Here is a 20,984-nt window from a genome sequence, read left to right on the forward strand (position 1 = left end):
ACCTGTCAGGCGACCTTTTCGCCTGACAGGTTGCCGTAGGTCGCCTGCCATAGAGAAGCTGTGGACCCGTTCTAATAGGAGCGACACAAGTCGCTCCGACTTAGAAAAAGGGTCCGGAGCTTCTTTGGGGCGACCTGGAGCGACCTGCATTGACTTCAATGTTATGAAGTCCGTGCCGGCCGCTCCAAGGTCGTGGTGCGAGCTGTGCGCCGTGACCTGTGAGGTCGCCCCGGGAAGTCGGATCGCCACAGTGTGAACGGGACCTAATAGTGGCTGTATTTACACAGCAAATCCCAGCTGTCATTTTAGCAGCAGGAAATTTCTGGCAAATGAGGAGGGAGGAGGACAGTGCTAAATGTGTATGTATACTTCAATAATGATTGTTGGGTGCATGTAGCATGCAAAATGTACATAAGTGGTTAATGTCAATGTGAATGCTTACCTCCATTGAGTATTTACTTTTTCAGTCTATCAAATATCAGAGAAATGCTCATATTCAACATTTGAACATACAATTTCCAAGCTGAAGGTACTCACCAAGATGACAGCGAGATCCAGTCCATCCATTCAGACACTCACATTTGTATGGTGCTGTACAGCGACCACCATTTAGGCACGGTAGGATACAAATCGCTGCACAAGAAAGCAGGCTCTGTTATGATTGTATTCATTTATCCTAACTATACATGCTACAATCTTTTTTTCTAATTGTCTGTTTTTATGGTTAAATAATCAAAGTCAATCAATGTTAATTCAACACAAGAATTTTTAAAAAATTATATTTAAAAAGCTAATGCAATTACATGTACAGAGTGATATGTATACTGAGTGAATAAAGTAAAGTATAAACAAAATAAATAAAAATAAAGTAGTAAACAGATGCAACCTTTAATGCCTCTGCTATAATCTGCTTTTTAAAATTTTAGTATTGTCTACACCATAAGTAAAACTGCAAAATTTTTAAAATTTCAATTATAAGTGTCTAAGCTATTTTCCTTTTACAATAGATTTGTTCTTGGTACCAGGAACCTAGGGAAAATGATGCTGTTATTAAAGTTCCTCTGAGGAAGCCATAATTCTACTCTTGATATAAGTGAAATTGCTTTTTAAAAAGTAGCATCCATTAAAAGTCCTTAGTCTTTTCATGAACAATGGTATGTCTTAAAGCGATTCTAAATCATTTGTTGACCATTCCATTCACAGAAGCCAAGAAACAAAGTCTAACAACCATATGCCAATTACGGTGCTTTTCATCATAATGAAAAGTCTTTTTCCCCCATTATCCCTTTGGAATAAAATACCGCATCCATCGATCACACATTTTGATAACAATATAGAAGATCATTCAGATCACATGTTGTTATTGGAGGCACAAGAGTGCAAATAATTTGCAGATACATTGTTCTCTAAAAAATGTCTATAAGGAGTTTAACCACTTAAGGACCGAAAGGTTTTACCCCCTTAACGACGAGGCAATTGAGCGGTCGGGCAACGCTGTACCCAAACAAAATTGATTTCCTTTTTTCCCCACAAATAGAGCTTTCTTTTGGTGGTATTTGATCACCTGTGCGATTTTTATTTTTTGCGCTATAAACAAAAAAAGAGCGACAATGTTGAAAAAAAAAAACAATATTTTTACCTTTCTGCTAAAGAACATTCCCAATAAAAAAAATGTAAAAATCTATTTTTTTTCATTATTTTATTGTATTCTGCGACATATTTTTGTTAAAAGAAAATCCCAATAAATGTATTTTGATTGGTTTGCGCAAAAATTATCGCACCTACAAACTAACTGTGAGAGGGGATGGGCTTATGGAATCAACACAGGGACCTGTGTTTCTAAATAGGAGGAACACAGGAGGAGCCCTGTGTTGATTGCTGACAGAACAATGGTCTGCCGTGTTTATAACGGCAGACCCGGCGTTCTGTATTCCCGGGGAATGATCGCAGGTACCCAGGGGCAATCATGGTCGCCGGCCCCGCAGATCAGCTTCCCCTCTCGCAAATTGCTGTGCGTGCCGCATCGCTTGCTCCCGAGGTGCAACGTATGGGTACGGCAATTCGCGCAGCCGAGCCACCTCGCTGCTGTATATCTGCGGCGGGTGGTGGGCAAAAAAACAACAACAAACATGTTATACTTACCTGCTCTGTGCAATGGTGTTTCTCTTCTTTTTGGGTCTCCTGCCGGTGGTCCTGGCTCCTTCCCCTGCTGAGTGCCCCCCAATAGCAAGCCTCTTGCTATGGGGGGCATTTGAGCAGGCTTGCTCCCGAGCTGCTCTCTGTCCATTCACAGACAGAGATGGTTTGGCCCTTCCCCCTCTCTCCTCATTTGCTCACTGGCTGTGATTAACAGCAGCAGGAGCCAATGGCTCCTGCTGCTGTGTGAGCCAATGAGGAGAGAGAGACCTGGGAGAGCAGCTGCTCTCATGCACATCGCTGGATTGAGATGAGGCTCAGGTAAGCACAAGGGAGGAGGACTGAGGTGTGCTTCACCCAGAAGATTTTTTTACCTTCATGCATGCAATGCATGAAGTTAACAACCTTTATCCTTTAGAACCACTTTAACACCAAAGCGAGGAGAACCAAGCTTTCTGGGGTGCAAACTGAAATACATGACATTCCCAACACCAAAGCTTGCAGCCTGCGTTTCTTCTTTATGGTTTTGGGAATAAAATGCTCATATCAATCTACTGGACATCAAGCTAAATAACTCAAAAAAGAGTGACTGGATCGAGATCAGGCTTAGGTAAGTATTTTGGGGGGGGGGGGGGGAGCTGCGCACTGAAGATTTTATACCTTCATGCAAAGAATGCATGAAGGTAAAAAACCTTCAGCCTTCACAACCACTTTAAGTATCCTAAAACTACTCAATGAGAATTTCTAAGAAAAAACAAAGCTGATTACACTTCTCAATAATTGCTCTTCTTCTGCCAAAGTACATACATCCTAAAAGGAACCGAAACATAGAACACTTCTTCCCACTGGATTATCCTTGCTGCCACAGGTTGGAGCTACAATAACAGTTATTTTCTATCAACACCAACCTAGATTTCACTATGTGATTACCAATGAGCCCCCTATATTGGTAAGCCCAGAGATAGTACCCTTTTTGTACCTTTACCTTTATATTCACTGCCTGAATACGTATATAAGAAACCCAATTTTTTACAGGAGTACAAGATAGCTGCTAATATACAACATATAAACACATTATAAACTTAATTTAAACATTTTACATTCAGTTAATGGAAAAAATAAACACAAACATTCATAAATAAGAGAGATTTTTGCTTCAGTAAATTCCAGTAGTGTTGAGTTTTAAGCCTTCACTTGCAATAAATCTGGAATTTGTACTGTAGTCATTGATTTGCCTGTTTCCAAATCGTTTGTAGCTCCCTTCTCGTGAAGTATCACTTCTAAAATAGTTTACTGCAACCTTTGCGATATGTCACTTCATGCTTAAATCATTGCTAAGAAATGATGCAACTGAGCAGTTTATAGCTGTAAAATACATTGCCGCTCTGTCCTTCAACATATCTTTCCACAATACAAAGTCATTCGTTATTGACAATATAGATGTGATTTGTAAAGTGTGTAGATCTCCCTGAAATTCATTGATTTAACTTACACAAAAATTCAAAGAAAGTCAGTGCAAGTTTAAAATCGTGATCATTTTAATGAATGGAACTACTTTTGGCAAAACTTTTTTTTTTCACTTGTGTTGGTACCTTGTTCTTAGTGCATTGTCTCTTCTAGAGAAGAGGAAAGAAAGCATCCTTGAACATTACAGTACTGCATTGTCTTTAAAACTGGATCTGCTGTTTATTAATAGTTCCAACATCTCATAAATATCTTCACCAAATTTAGCTTTCTCTTTCTCGCTTTTGAAGTAGAGGATTTATACTATTGATATAATTTCATTTTAGATTGTTTTTGCCTGTGGGAGGAATTACTATAATTGGGGAAAATGTTTTAATTTGAACATATTGCCTTGGAATGCTACAGTACTATTGAAGTTTTACTTTTTGCTCCTATTGTACTTCTCATTTGTTATCTTTGGCCTTTATGCATTAAAACATTGTTTTGAATAATTTATTATTTCTACTTTAAAAAATATATATGCAGTTATGCCTCTAAGTGCCTCTAAGCAAAAAATGAAAATTTAAAGTGGTTCTAAACTCTAAACTTTTCTTATACCTTAATGCGTTCCCTGTATTACAGTAAAAAAATGCCCCACTACCTGTTCTCCTCCCTCTTTCCCATCCCTAAACACTTACTTGACTCCCCTCTCAGTACTCCAGTGCTTTCCTGGCTGCAGCATGGCTCCTCTTACTTCCTGGTCTCACAGGAGGCACTGAAAGCAACAGGAGGAACGAGCAGGGTGTGGCTTACTGGCACTGTGTGTGTCTATAGATACACACAATCCTGCTCAGAATCAAGGGGGGATTTTGATAACGTTCTTCTAAAGAAAGATAAATTGTGACTATATAAGCTCAAATCCTTAATTCCTCTTGGGTTAAATACTGAACTAAATTTCCAAGTGTTCCTGGAGGAATAAAACAGGTATAGATGGGCTTTTAGGAAGATTTATAACCCCCTGTGAACAATTTTTGGAGATAATATTCAATCTATCCTGAATAGTCTATTCTAAATAATGCTTCCACCACCTTGGATGACCCCTTTCCCAACTGTAAATTAGAATTCTAATCCCCCAAATTAAATACAGATGAACGATGGAGAATGTGTTAATTAATGCTATGTGAGAATGTTTGTACGTCCAGTCTGTACATGCAAAAGAAAATACTCTTCTCTAAGTTTTAGGACAATGGTACTTAAAGACAAAGGGCGGCCCCCTCATTGGAACTGACCGTATATTAGATGAGCAAGGAGGGGGACACACTATCCTGAAGAAGCTACGCAAGCACGTTACTCACGTTATGGGACACCAGAAGTTGAAGCCCTAATCGATTCATTGTATTAAGCAGCGGGATACATACAACATCCAAAATCACTTCAATATGTTGTCAATGGAAGTAAGCCTGGTGGACCAATAGAGGGCAGTGGACTTTGTCTGAGGTATAAGCTCACAGCGGACAAAGTGACACCCCGTGGCTGGATGGTGGAACTATGTGAGCATAGGCTTAACATACACCGTGGATGCACTGGATGAGCTGGAGTTGACAGACTGCCAGAGACACCATATTCATTACACATATAAATGGGATAAACCCCAGATCGGGTCGGGTGTGGTAAGATTAAGTCACTCTCCATTAGGCAGCCTCCATTATCTGCAAGCATGATCCCTTCATTAACTACACTTATGGATATGCCTACTGGAAACCGCCTTTCTGAGGCTTTTTCTTGATCTCCTCCAACTTTGCAATAATCATTTGTGATCAATCAGAGTGAGACATCATCGTTGAACTTATATACAACTACTTACCACAAGTGACTGATTTAACTGCATGAACTTGCATGTAATACTTACTGAGTGGATTACTAATGCAATGGGAATGGCATTGCTCCATTCCAGTTAAAATTAGGCAATTTATCCCAGGGCTATGTGCAATATGCACTCAGCATAGATTAGCAATTTTTTTGCAATACTGATGTGGCTAAGCTGCGCTGACTTACATACTCCACATACCTCACTGCGTCTGAACGCTAAATAGTGACTTTTTTGTTATCTATTTTGTGTGCTTTACAAAGCAATTGGTGTTGGACACTGTCTTTTTGATACACTGTTTTCTATTGGAGCAATTTTATGTATTTACTTTGACTCGTTTTTAATGATTAGATTTAATAAATACATGCACTAAGCCATCGTTACCGGTCTAACTTGCCTTATATTAACCGCTTATTTTGTATCACTGGGGGGGGCTGTACCCTCTAGGTGATTACAATAACTTCCCTTTTTTTGTCCAGGAGCAAGCATGCATGGGTTCCCCTGAGCACCTGATTTGCTAAGGAGGCACCCAGAGCAGAAATATAGAGGACCTTCATACACACTTTGTAAAGAGCCCCACACTTTAAATCAGATATGGCTCAGCCATCTATAATGGAGATGTATAGAGGCCCCCACACACTATATATAAAGTCTCACACTTTATAACAGATATGGCTAAGCAAACTATAGAGTTGTATAAAGGTCTCACACACAATATTGTAGAGACCCTTCTAAATACACACTTTGTAAAGAGCTCCCCCTACTTGTAATAAAAGATACGGCTTAGCCAACTATAATAAAGAGATGTATAGAGGCCCCAAACACACTTTGTATAGAGCCCCCACTAGTTATAACAGATACGTCTTGGCCAACTATAATGAATAGGCATACAGAGGCTCCACACACTTTGTATACAGCACCACACTTTATAGCATATATGGCCTAGCCAAGTATAATGAAGAAAATTATAGAGGCCGCACACACACTTTGTATAGAGTGCTATACTTTAGAACATATATGGTTTAGCCAACTACAATGAAGAGACACACTTGTTATAACAGATAAGGCTTAGCCAACTATAATGAATAAGAAGATAATACATACGTTCTTCACAGAGACGTCCCATCCAGCCTTCAGGACATGAACATGCATTTGGTCTTTCACATACACCACCATTCTGACAGGGAAACCTGCACACAGCTTTAAATAAAAAAAATAAAATAAACAATTTGTGAAATCATATTATGCTTGCATAAAAATTGGCACAGAGTATCGAACTTGGCATAAATGTACATTACACAAAGTTTATTTGAAATTTGAAAATATTAGATATGAATTGATTGGCTACATCTGTAGTTTCAAAAAGAGTTGTGCTTGAAAACACTTCAAAACATTTGGCCTTTCCTAAAGATCTAGTAAAATCATTCTACAGTTGAGTTCTATTAGGCTGCCTTTAGTAAAGTGACTATCTGCTGTAAAAGCTAGCTTTGAATCAGATAGAAAATATAGCATATTATGACTTCATTAGATATCTCCCGCAATATCACCCAAATGTTGGTGATGCAATGAGGAAGTAGGCTCACCTCTAAAATTTGGTGGTCATGTCTGGCAAGTCAACCTTTCTGGAGGAAAGTCCACCACCTCATTACTCAAATCACAACCTACGCATTAGACTACACCCCAGCCAAATTTCTCCTGCACCACACTTTACTCTCACCAGCTTCATATTATTAATCATTGTCTATTCATTTAGTTAACACAGAAAAAATGTGTATCCCAGCATGCTGGTGTGCAACAACCCCCCCAACTTTGCCTGATTGGTTCCGACGCATGAACAAAATTGCTGAAATGGAGGAAAATGTGCATCAAGCTAGAGAGATGACCTCAAAAATATAGGAAAACTTGGGCTTGCTGGCATCATTTTGTAACATCGGATGAATATACTCAGTTGATGACATAACCTCCTGTACTTTTACTACACTACCTGTTGGAAGAGGAAGATGGGGATCCCACCCCCTCTTCCCATCTTTTCTTCAATTCATTCATGACCTTTTACTCTACATCAGGATTGCATTCTCTCCTACCTCTTTCTCTTCCTTCCACTTACCATCCCACCTTCTTCCCCTTTACCTGTGCACCCTCCCACCCCCACTCCCCCCTTTTTTTTTGTTTTATCTGCAACATCACATTAACATTTGGATATACCCCGTCCACTTTTTCTATAGATACCAGCTCTACCCTATTCTTTCTCTACCCTAGACTAAACGTTTTCCCCTCTTTGAATCTAACGTTTTTCTGGCTATACGGGGTTCTAATATCTTTACAGCACCCAGTTATGTTCCTTCCATCCTACCATGATGGCTGAACACCAAAGCTATTTAGTTTATGTACTTTTAAGGATCCTGATTTGTATTACAAGATACATCTTTGTTTAATGTATTTTATTATACAATATACATGTTCTGTATTATAACATATTCTATTGTAAAGAAAGACCCTTAAATACAGATATTTGTTTTGGCTTATTATATCTCGTTTAAAAAAAAAAAAAAAAACACAATTATAGCATATTATGAACTTTTATTATATTTGGCTATAAGTGTAAATCCTGAGATTATACAAAGCATGAATAATATTCGATACAATTAAGAGGCTCCCAGACTATGGGCACTCATAGACTGACATTTCTCACGGACAATTGTGAGGTCTTTATATTCTTAAAACAATCACCAGGAGTCCAATATCACATTGACTGTTGCTCCTGATCAAATGCCATGTTATATCTGGAGCAACTGAAGTGCAAGGCTAAAACTCCTTTGTTATGTATTCAACAATATGCAAATGTACATTAGACGCCTATAATGTATAGTAACCGAAAGCAATTAATCAAAAAAATCTTATGAACGATTGAGCAAAAGTATACTGAAATCTAATTCCTGCGGTTTTCTACTACATTTAACACATGCTTCCTCTACTCAGACTCTTTTCACATGGAGCAGTGTCTGCTCCAATAAGCAGCAGGTTCTGTGAGTAGATCCCCTGCTGATCAGAGCTGATCTAGACAGATGAGACATCCATGCCTGTTCAGTTTCTGCCTAGCGAACACACGCAGAAGGTGTAAATGGACTCCACTGTCCATTACCCCGATCCAGTCTGGACTTTGTCCTTTTCCAGTGTTCTTTTTTTTACTTGAACAGACCTAGAGGTAGGCAGGTGTAAACAGATACAAGTCTGTCTACATCCGACTGTCCATAGGGCTACATGGACCTTCTGATCCGGTCCACCTGAAAACTGATAGATGGATGTGATCTGAATGCCCGTGTGAAAGGGGCCATAAAGGAGTTGTAAAGTCAGAAATGTTTCTATGCATTAAGATAAAAAGGCTTCTGTGTGTAGCAGCCTTCTCAGCACTACCTAATATATACCTGAATCCCATCTCTCTCCGGCAATGTCCACGAGTCCCTTGGCTGCCCGGGACTCTCCCTCCTGATTGGCTGAGACACAGCCACGGCACCATTGGCTCCGTTGGGTGTCAATCAAAGTCAGTTAGCCAATCAGAAGAGAGAGGGGGCAGGGCCAAACGGCAACTCTGTGTCTGAATGGACACACAGAGCTGCAGCTTCACTCAGGTGCCCCATAGCAAGCTGCTTGCTTTGGGGGCACTCAATAGGAGGGAGGGGCAGGAGCAGCAATGAGGGACCCGAGAAGAGAAGGATCCAACTGCACAGAGGAGGTAAAAAAAAAAAAAGGAGACTTTACAATCACTTTAACCCCTGTGAATTGTTTGTCTAATACCTATAATTAATACCAATGTTGAATTGACTAATAATCATTTCATTCAGTAGAAAGTGACCTGTCCTGAACATATCAACCGTAACGAACATTTCCTATAGTGAGAAAGGAATCCCATCATTTAACATCTGGCCTTATGAATGCAGAACTACAAGCCTCTAGGGTGGGGCAACAGTTTTCATTTTATGATTCTGTAAACTGGGAAAGTACTGGGGTAATCCAAAAGCTTAAGCTAGGTATACAAGGTAAGGGTTTTTGATTGTTCAGCTATTAGGCTGAATGAAAAAAAAAAAAAACTTAAACTAACAGATTCCTCAATCCACATAAGCAAGGAAGATGGAAGAATCCCACCCCCAGGGGACATTGTATTCTGACAGTGGCCACTGCTGCTGTCAGAATACACTGAGGAGTGACTGCAGTTGCTGATCAAGAAACGTTTTCCAACTTGTCTGTTTGGCCATCCTTCAACAAACGTCTATAATTTGACCTACTTCTGACAAACACTGATCTAAATTGGGCAGAATTGTGTTCTGTCTATAGCGATCTTTATTCCCCAGTTCTAGTGACTTTGCATCACACTGTACCATAACATTCATTAGTAATATGACATAGCAGTTCAAAATGACATGATCACATAAATTATATACAAATTTTCTCTTATATTTAGCATTTTTTTTGTACCGCAAGATGGTGCTTGCCTGGGATTTCTATCTAGACAATTGCCATTAGTCCTTACCTGTCAAGCACCTCCTAAGGGGGTTCTATAAAACCAGAAGGAATTTGACACATTTTGTATCTGTTTGGGAGATCAAACCTTTACCATAAAAGGGTTAACATTACTGAGCCTGATGGGCTTAATTGATCGTAATTATCCAATCTCATTACGATCCTCCCTGTGCAGACAGGTTTAGAAGTGCTGTCATTGGCAGCATGTGTTCTGTACCCCTGATGACGTCACATATGACAAAACACATAGGGTGGGGCCAGAATACACATCACTGCCCATGTGCCAACCAGCCATGGCCATTTTGCTAGTAGGAAAGAACAGAGCTTGCTTTGTTTTGAATGCCTGTTAAACTACGAAAATTCTAAGTGCAACTCTTTTAATAAACAAAGATGTTTTTAAATCAATTTACACTATGGAGAGCGGTTTCTCCTTTTATGGAAATGCCGACACACGGAGCCCAAGTGTCCAGCATATTCAGTGACATATTGAGGTGCACATTACTCTGCTGTATTGAAATGAATGAACCGGTGGTCCTGTAAAGCCTATGCATATCCACAAATGCCTTTTATGACTTCTCTTGAATAAGGGTCAATACTATCTGGTAAGCCCCCATCTTACCTCCACTGTGGGGACCCTTTGGGATTTGGAAATCTGTTCCCTCTGTGATACACCTCTTTACTGCGATAAAATATCACCAGCCAATTGGAGCTTTTATTGTATGGGATTTTTCAAATCCTGCTCTTGCATGGGACATTATTCATTGTAACATTTGTTTTCACATTTTATATGGATTTATTATAATGCACTATATGTGATATATAATATGTGCTGCACATTTGTGTTTATATATCACATGATATATTACATGGTGTGCTCCGTATTGCAAAATGGCACTGCTTTGGCAAGAGGATATTATTTTTTTAATGTAACAAAGTAGGGTGTCACTTTAAAATAATGCATAGGGTGCCAAGAAATCCAAGCTTCTGCTAAAATCCTTTGACAGCGCATATGTCAAAAGTGGGGCTGAAGGAGTTTGGAGTAAATTCCAGGTGGCATTGGGGACTTGCCAATCAATATAAGGATGTATGAATCTTGCAGATGTTTCTACATGTCTGTTTACATTTTTTTGTGTGCACCTGAAAATCCAACTATGGCAAGACAACATCACTAATGGTTTAACCTAACAATGAAAGTTTAATATTTCAGGCACAGCAAGGTAGCCCTAGTGATTTATGTGTCAGGCAGTCAATTATGCATAAGTCTTCTGTACATAAAACCGGGCTCTAACATACAAGTACTGCTGGCAAAGAAACATCTGAACACTGTGCCTGGCAATGAAAAAAGGAATCTAAGGTATCCCCTGAATATTTTATATCTGTCATGAGTTTAACTGCACTTTTTTCCTTAATAAGGTAAAAGATCCTACAGAAAAAGGTGGCTTATGATTTGTATAATACCGCCTTGCAAAAAGCTGTGAACTAGCAAATGTATTTGCTTAAAATCTAAGATTACAATAATAATTCTTTTGAAATGTAGCTTGAGGCATTTATTGCAACCTGTGTCAACAAGAACAAAGAAAAGTGTTCTGAATCAAAGCATTGGGAATGCCTGTTGCTTACTGCAGTTATTCTAACAATTTGTTGTACAGTCCGGTCTTTCAACTCCCTTGCCAGAACATTTAGAGAACAAAATAAGAAGTAAGGGAGCATGGAGAGAGAGTAGGAGGTGGGCAAAACAGGTGTATTTAGTATCAATAGTTAGATTGTAATTGATGGGTATGCAGAGGTGTAAAGCATGTGTTTATAGCAGCACAACTTTTTATAGAACAATGCAAAAACCTCTTTCATGTAGTTATAGGATCTACTATGCTAATTTAGCCAGTGTGTGGATACACAAATACATTCCAATAAATTTAATGCATATACACTTTGGGAACATCTACACATACTTCACAACTTGTTGACATGGGAATAAGGGGCACCTATTAGCAAAAGTGGTTCCAAGGGTAGCCACTGCAATCTATGTTTAAGGTAAATGCTCAGGGGCTCACCCACAAAGAAATCCATATAAAGCCAAAACTGGTTAAGAGGCACTCACAGATCTTGAAGAGGAGGAAGATAGGCATAAGGCTATCCTTCATATAAGATAGGGCCAGGGACTATTCATAGGATTCAGATATATTGGGCAGACTAGATGGGCCAAATGGTTCTTATCTGCCGACACATTCTATGTTTCTATGTTAAGATCAAAAACAGCAGTGTTTTTAGTGCCAATGTTTCGATGAAGCTCAGTCGTCTTGAGAAGGATGGACTGAGCTTCAATGAAACATTGACAATAAAAACACTACTGTTTTTTATCTTCCTCCCCTACTAGACCAATGAGTGCCTCTTAACTAGATTTGGATTTATTAGCAAAAGTATGTAGGCAGAGGACACACCCACTGCCATTCCCCCGCAAAGGAGAATTATGCAAAAGAACTATTAGTTAACCCCACAAGTGCTTTTTTTTTTTTAACTACTACTATTTCTTCATACTGACTTTTGACATTTACAAATGCAACAATTTGGAATTTGGTTGAACAGTTTAGCACTGTGAAACACTGTTTGAAATATAAATAGTTATTTTTTGTAGATCAGACCAAAATGAGGGACACATGGGGAGGAAAGATGTTCCAAATCAGGGACAGTCCCTCAAATTCAGGGACAGTTGGGAGCTATGACAAACAGGATTCTGTATCTCTAGGAGGATGGCCTTGGGGATAGAGAGTAGAGCAGCGGCAGTTGCAGAGATGGAGATCTACCTGAACAACATGAAAGAGATCAAAAATCACTGGGGGTCAGCACCCTTTTTATTTTAAGAAATTAACTAGCAAGGCGTGACTAAATAGTAAGGAAAACTTAGAAAAATATAATAAAACAAATGTCACTATAAAAATACAAAGTTGGCCTATCTTAAAAGTGTGTGGACAGTGTCAGTAGGGCAGTGGATGGTGTCAGTAGGGCAGTGGACGGTGTCAGTAGGGCAGAGGACAATGTCAGTGCAGTGGATGGGGTCAGTAGTTTATATTTTTATCAACTTTTACAATATTATTTTTATTCTTTTTTTACTATTTTTTAGGAGCCCTGTTGGAGGGCTTTGGTGAAAGAGGAGCACACAGGGGGGATGGGCAGCAGAAAAGAAAGGAAAAAGGACAGGAGGGGCAGCTGGGGAGGCATTTACTGGAACCAATCCCCTGGATTTTCCTCCTGCAATAGCTGAATGGTGGTGGGAGGAAGAGGGTAAGCTGGATTTCAGCTGCTACAGAAGGAAAATATAGGGGATCATTGGAAGACGTTACAAGTGGCTGGAAATTCAGATTTTACTGTCACCCCTACCCTAGTGACCTAAGCAGCCTTATGGTGGCATCGGCCCTGTCCACAGCAGTGTCCTCTACCGCCCTTCACATCACCCTCCCACAGTAGTGTCCTCTGCTCCCCTTTTACCCCCATACCAGTGTCCTCTGCCCCCTCTTCCCCTCATAGCAGTATCCTCTACCCCCACCCCCATATAAGTGTCCTCTGCCCCCCTTTCCCTCATAGCAGTGTCCTTTGCCCCCCCTTTCCCCCCCATAGCAATGTCATCTGCCCCCTTCACATCGCCGCCCCCTAAAGTAGTGTCCTCTACAGCAGTTTCCTACCTTCACATGTACAAAAAGGAGAGAGTGGAAGGCAGCACAGCTCAGGACAGAGGGTAGAAGCTGCCAGAGTTAGCGTTTCATATTAACAAGCAGGTGATTGGCTGCTAGGACCGCCCTGTGATCACCTGCTTGCTAACTTGGCCAGCTCCTGCTCCCACCCATCCTGAGCTGTGAGACTTCCCGCTCTATGGGATACCTTGAGGATGAGAGTGGCGGAGGAGAGTAGGGGGAAAAGGAACAGCACCTAAGTGGCTGGGTTTGCAAAACAGGTTCCTGTCACCTGCCCGCGGTGGACAGGTAGATCAGGGTTCACAGGTTGTGGCCCCCGGAGTAGAGAGTAAGGGTGGCCATAAATTATGCAATTTTCTCTCCTTCCTTGAGGAAATAAAATTGCCTGATTCCCTTATCAACACAGTCAGTGTTGATGGGGTAATCCCTCCCGCTGCAATATAGTATTGTGACAGCGGAAAGTTTCCACGCCATCAGAATGCAATAATTACTGTTGCCAGCTTCTTCTTGGGTGTCTAGTCCTGTAAATAAGTCGTCAGCTGGCAGTAAAAGAAATCAGCTAACATCTTGCCACCATGACACTTTATTTTTTTTTTTTACATGGAAGGCAACAGTACGGTTCTCTATACAACTATCATACACAGTAAACATGTAACAACCACCTATAGCACTCACCCAACCCAGTCTGTGCCCATCCACAGACACACACAGTGCAGCTCAGCCCCAACTCCTACTCTCTGCTCTCTTTACAACCACTTTAACCACTTTACCACTGGTCACTGTGCTGCTACTGCGGCAAAGTGGCTCATTAAGGTCTGGCGACGTAGACCTACGTCACCAGACTCACCCCTCTCTCGTATTCAAACACAGCGGAAGTCGGGCCAGGGGAGGAGAGGCGGTGATCGTCGGGGATCGAGTGAGGAAATCCGCATGCTTGTGTAAACAAAGCGGGCGGATCTCCTATGTGACAGACAGTGACAGATTACAGGATTCAGCATAGCTGAACCTGCGATCTGTGTCTGTGTCACACAGTCCCCTCCCCCCACACACGTCAGTAAGCATAAGGCATACATTTAACCCCTTGATCACCAACAGTGTTAACCTCTTCCCTGCCAGTGTCATTGTTACAGTAACAGTGCATATTTATAGCACTGATTACTGTAGTAATGTCACTGGTACCCCCAAAAGTGTCAAAAATGTCAGTCAGGGGTCCGATCTGCCCGCCGAAATGTTGCTGTCCCGCCAAAAAAATCGCAGATCGCTGACATTACTAGTAAAAAAAAAAATGAACAATAAAAATGACAAATCTTTCCCGTAGTTAGTAAACAAATTGGCCTAAAATGTTAAAAAATTTTGATTTATAAATTTTTTTTTGGGAATGTTATATATCAGAATGTAAAAAATATTGTTTTTTTGTTCAAAATTGTCGCTCTTTTTTTCAAAAATTAAAAATCGCACAGGTGATCAAATACCACCAAAAGAAAGCTCTATTTGTGGGGAAATAAAGGACATAAATTTAATTTGGGTACAGCGTTGCACGACCACGCAATTGTCCATTAAAATAACGCAGTGCCGAATCGCAAAATATAGCCTGGTCAGGAATGGGGTAAAATCTTCCGGTCTTAAAGCGGTTAAAAATGCGCTCATTGAGAATTTTTTTGTCAAAGACATGTAGCTAAATACATTTTGGCCTAAATATATGACAAAAATTTAATATATTGGATATTTTTTAACTGTAAAAGTAGAAAATGTCAATTTTTTTGCAAAATGTTCGCTCTTTTTTTTATTAAAGCGGAGTTCCACCCTAAAATTATACTTACCTCCATCTTCTTGCTCCGGGTCACCTGAAAAACAAATGGATAATCGCAATTTTTTTTTTTTTTACTTACCTCGCTTAGAAGAAAATATTTTTACTTCCTCTTATTTCCTCTTCCTCCCCTCGGCGGCCACGGCGATTCGTCACTTCCTGGCTTGCAATGATTCCTGGGAGCTTAACGTCATCGCTCCCAGGAATCAATGCGCCTGCACCGGCCCCGACGTCAGTTCCGGTGCAGGCGCCGTCATACCTTGCTAAACAGCTTCTGGGCATGCCCAGAAGCTATGCAGGGATGACGCTGCGGCACCGGAAGTGACGGCGGGGCCGGTGCAGTGCATCGTGGGACCAAAGAAGACGGAAGAAGACACAGAAGAGGATCGCGCTGGCTTCAAGCTGCCCACACCTGAGATGGCAGCGCTGGACAATACATTTTCAAGGTAAGTATTTCTTCTAAAAGGTAAGTGCAACCCGGGAAAGATCAGAGGCTAGCCATTGTGGAATGCACTAGCCCTGACTGTCCCGGGGGTATTTTTATTAAAAAAAACTTTCCCAAGGTGGAACTCCGCTTTAATATCACAAAAAAATGAAAAGCACAGAGGTGATCAAATACCACCAAAAGAAAGCTCTGTTTGTGGGAAAAAAAAGACGTAAATTTTGTTTGGGTACAGGGTTGCATGACTGTGCAATTGTTAGTTAAAGTCGCGCAGTGACAAGTTGCAAAACGTGGCCTGGACGTTAAGCAGGAAAATCCTCCGGTGGTAAAGTGGTTAAATTACACAGTCTTACTTTGTGTCAAATCCCATGTATCTGGGCCACAATGAGTGTATCATGGCCACCATTCCTCCTCTTTCAGCAGACCGCACCTTCCTTCACAGCATTTTTCCACCTGTTAGCCAATGAATCGACACAAGTTAATCCCTTAGCACTTCTGGGTTGTAGATCCCATGGCAATTCACAGGGTAAATTGTTATATATAGGAAGAAAAGTATTTGGTCCCTGCCTTGTGTATAATACCTGTGATATACAGTGTGCCTAAAATACACAATAGGGAACATCCCCTTGGATGCCCCATAGTGAATGGCATTGAATCAATTAGTGCTAGAATAGATCAATATATTGATAGATTTCTGCAACTCATAGTAAAAGAAACTACAGCATATTTGAGAGACACTAAACACCTACTACAATTATTACAGGAAATAGGAACAACAAATACCATATTATTAGTCACAGCAAATGTAGGCTCACTGTATACGATAATAAATCATCAGGAAGCCGTAAAGTCAGTTAAATGGGTGGTGGAGAAAAATATGGAGATATGTACAAAATACACAAAGTACCTCCTGGAGTGCTTAGATTTTTATTTGACATATAATTACTTCTGGTACAGTGAGAAGAATTATAGGAAAGTTACCAGAATAGCAATGGGTAACTTGCCTATATTCCTTCAGTGTAGCAGAGTAGCCAATTTATTTATAGTCCGGTGAACAGACCAGACACAATCCTGAACAATTATTAATGTACCAAAAATATATAATTCATAGTTTGATTGCATGAAATGGATGATAAAGATAGTCTTAGAAAATGAATGGCTAAACTTAATTAAAAAAAAAAAAAAAACAATTTAACACCGTAAATAAAAAAAAAAAAAACTTCCTGGATCTGAAAATTTTGGATGGAAAGGGTGGGATATGTACAAAAACCTTTTTTTAAAGCAACAGAAACAGCTATATCCCTAACAACGGTTGTTATGATGAGTTGAGGCAAACTAATCCCTAAGGGACAATTGTTGAGAATAAGAAGGAACTGCACGGAAGAAGATTATTATAACACAGCCATATAAAATAGGAGATTTATTAGTGTTTATTGAAGTGTTTATTAAAAAGGGATACAGGAAGTTGATAGGAGAAATCTCATTAGAGATAAACAGAGAGAGATCAATAGGGATGAGTATTCACTAGCCATGATTTTGGATTATAATAAACAATACACAAGGTGGAAAATATAATTAAGAGGCACTGGCCTAGTGAAAGCAGACAAGCATCTTGGAAGTATACCCGGATAAGCCCACATTTATTTACAAAAAGGCACCAACATTACAGAATCCTATAGTAAAAAATGTAATAAATCCACCAAAAGAAAGTAGGAAATAATTTTTTAACATTTCTGTTAGTTTAAAAAATATAGTTTATCTAAGAACTTTGCTATTTACCATAATAAAGTTCCTACAGGTTTAATATTTTGAAGTAGCGAGAAATATAAAATATATTGTAGAGGGGGAGAGAGATCTATGAGATGCAAACATTGGTACAAAATAGGTTAGATGTAGATTTTGACTGAAATTGTTTTATCAGTCATTTTTATTCATAGTAGTGCATTTTATATTTTGTATACTAAATGTCAATGGAGTTCATATTTGTTCCTGCTAAAATAATAATGAGACTATATTTGATATATTCTGTGATAAAGTAGATAGTTTTAATGTACTGTTTTTATGTAAGGGGTGGATTAGTATTATTAGTAATATTAAAGGATGGTAGTAATACATAGCTTTAATATATGATTTATAACTTGCATATGTTAGAGAGTGGTTACTGTAGCAACACAATTAACAATGAGCGATCATGTAACTGCCCAGCAGTCTTCAACCCCTTGAAGAAGGAACATGACCGTGACGTAATACGTAGGGCCGAGTCAGTGGCACTGGATCTCAGTGTACAGAATGATGTGAGTGCATTTTTATAGTTTTAATAAAGGAAATGTTCTTTTAGCGTAAAACACAATGATAGTTTTAGTTTTATTTTAAGCTATTAAGTTAAGAAGGTATAGGAGCGTTTATATGAGAGCCATTTCCTTGAGAAGGCTTTTAAAGCAGCAAATTGGCATGTTTAGAGGGCAACAGGATCTTGAAGAAACAGTTTTAGCAGAATGACCACTATTTGTATTTACGACAAAACTTACAATCAAGGACAGAATTATACAAAGTTATATAAGTAGAAAGGATACCAAAAATTTTTTTTTTTTTTTTGTTTTCAAAATGTTTTTATCATTGTACTAAGTATGGCCTTTACTAATAGCAAAAAAGAGGGTAAGCTAAATAAAATATTTTGTTTGTTATCCACTTTAAAAGAATATGAACTAAAGCAATATATAATGTGCAATTTTGAGTAAGTAGTGTATCTTCTGGAATATAATGTTTCTTTACACATTAGAGCTATTTACAGCATATAAAGCTCTCGGAGGAGAGCGGGTTTAACAACAGCTGAATTTCTCTTCTCCGGAGAAGAAAAAAAAAGAAAGCTCTATGCAGTGAACAGCCATCTTGTGGGGAAAAGGGATAGTTTGCCATATTCTCACGAGACCTAAGATTTAGGTTTTTATTCACATGAGGACATTTCAGTGACACAAATACCAGAGTGTATTCATAAAGACACAAACACACTCAGTAGAAAGTGTCACATAAATGTCTTGATATACATAAAAACTCAATCATGCCTTTTCCTTTCTCAATATGACTTTTATTGACAACTTTATTGTGTAGTTTTATTGCTACTGCCTCCATATATTAGTATTCAAGTGTGTATATGTTTACATGCATATACTGTACATACACAGGGCTTTTTTTCATGGGGAATGCAGGGGAATGCAGTTCCGGAACCTCCATCATTGTATGTATGTAATGTCAAGGGGTTCAGGGGTGTGCTACAGTGTCTATTGATGCTGGCTTCTGGGGATACTATTGTTGCTGGAGGGGATATATTTTGTTGGGAGGTTATTGTTGCTGCTGGGGAACCTATTCCCTCTGGAAGGGATCTATTTTTGCAGGGGGGAGGTCTTTTGTTACTGATGGGGGATCTATTGTTGATTGGGTTGGTCTTATGTTGCTGTGGGGGATCTACTGTTGAGGGAGAGGTCTATTGATGCTGTCTGTGGGGACGCCTGTTGTTGCTGCTGGAGTCTATTGTTTCTGGGGGGGGGGGGGGTATTTTGTTGCGGGTGGCCCATTGTTGCTGGGGAAATCTATTGTTGCTGATAGTCTATTGCTGTTGGCTGCAGGGGGACTATTTTACTGCTTTTCTTGTTATCATTGACAAATTCCATACAAATAACTTAGTACCACAAATGTTACTTGGTTCTGTATTCTTTAAAAGGGGTAGTACTTGGAGGTGGGTAGGGGCGGAGACATGGGTAACTCTGAAAGGGAAGTTCCTGCACCTATTCTCTGAGAAAAAAAAGCCCCCATATATATATATATATATATATATACACACACGCACAGTATCTATTTTACTATATCTTTTCATGTGACAACATGGAAGAAATTACACTTTGCTACAATGTAAAGTAGTGAGTGTACAGCCTGTGTAAATTTTCTGTCCCCCAAATAAATCAACACACAGCCAATTATGTCTAAACTGCTGGCAACAAAAGTGAGTACATCCCTAAGTGAAAATTTCCAAATTGGGCCCATAGTGTCAAAACTTTGTGTGGTCACCATTATTTTCCAGCACTGTCTTAATCCTCTTGGGCATGGAGTTCACCAGAGCTTAACAGGTTGCCACTGGAGTCCTCTTCCACTCCTCCATGACGACATCACAGAGCTTGTGGATGTTGTGCTCCTCCACCTTCTGCTTGAGGATGCCCCACAGATGGTCAATAGGGTTTAGGTCTGCAGACATTCTTGGCCAGTCCATCACCTTTAACCTCAGCTTCTTTAGCAAGGCAGTGGTTGTCTTGGAATGTTTAGGGTCATTATCATGTTGGAATACTGCCCTGCAGCACAGTCTCCGAAGGAGGGGGCCATGCTCTACTTCAGTATGTCACAGAACAGGTAGACATTCATGGTTCCCTCAATGAACTGTAGCTCCCCAGTGCCGGCAGCACTCATGCAGCCCCAGACCATGACACTCCACCACCATGCTTGACTGTATGCAAGACACAGTTGTCTTTGTACTCCTCACCTGGTTGCTGCCACACACACACTTGACACCATCTGAACCAAATAAGTTTATCTTGGTCTCATCAGACTACAGGACATGGTTCCAGTAATCCAAGTCCTTAGTCTGCTTGTCTTCAGCAAACTGTTTGCGGGCTTTCTTGTACATCATCTTTAGAAGAGGCTTCCTTCTGAGACAACAGCCATGCAGACCAATTTGATGCAGTGTGCGGCTTATGGTCTGAGCACTGATAGGTTGACCCCCCCACCCCTTCAACCTCTGCAGCAATGCTGGCAGCACACATACGTCTATTTCCCAAAGACAACCTCTGGATATGACACTGAGCACGTGCACTCAACTTTGATCTACCATGGCGTGGTCTGTTCTGAGTGGAACCTGTCCTGTTAAACTGCTGCATGGTCCTGGCCACAGTTCTGCAGCTCAGTTTCAGGGTCTTGGCCATATTTATGTAGAGCAACAATACTTATTTTCAGATGCTCAGAGAGTTCTTTGCCATGAGGTGCCATGTTGAACTTCCAGTGACCAGTATGAGAGAGTGAGAGCAATAACACCAAATTTAA

At 40.0% G+C, this 20,984-nt stretch overlaps 1 protein-coding gene across 3 annotated transcripts in view; it reads right to left on the minus strand.

Moving 5' to 3' along the window:
• The window catches only part of SVEP1 (sushi, von Willebrand factor type A, EGF and pentraxin domain containing 1), a 573,162-nt gene that overhangs the window by 12,822 nt on the left and 539,356 nt on the right, over nucleotides 1-20,984 (minus strand). For all 3 annotated transcript variants that reach the window (XM_082255001.1, XM_082255000.1, XM_082254999.1), the window contains 2 exons: nucleotides 6,551-6,646; nucleotides 538-633 (listed from right to left, as the gene is read on the minus strand). In XM_082255001.1, the coding sequence (XP_082111127.1) occupies nucleotides 538-633; nucleotides 6,551-6,646 (192 nt within the window). The remainder of the gene's footprint in view (nucleotides 1-537; nucleotides 634-6,550; nucleotides 6,647-20,984) is intronic.

This window comes from Pelophylax lessonae (assembly GCF_965119305.1).
Source record: "Pelophylax lessonae genome assembly, chromosome: 1".
NCBI classification, from domain to species: Eukaryota; Metazoa; Chordata; class Amphibia; order Anura; family Ranidae; genus Pelophylax; species Pelophylax lessonae.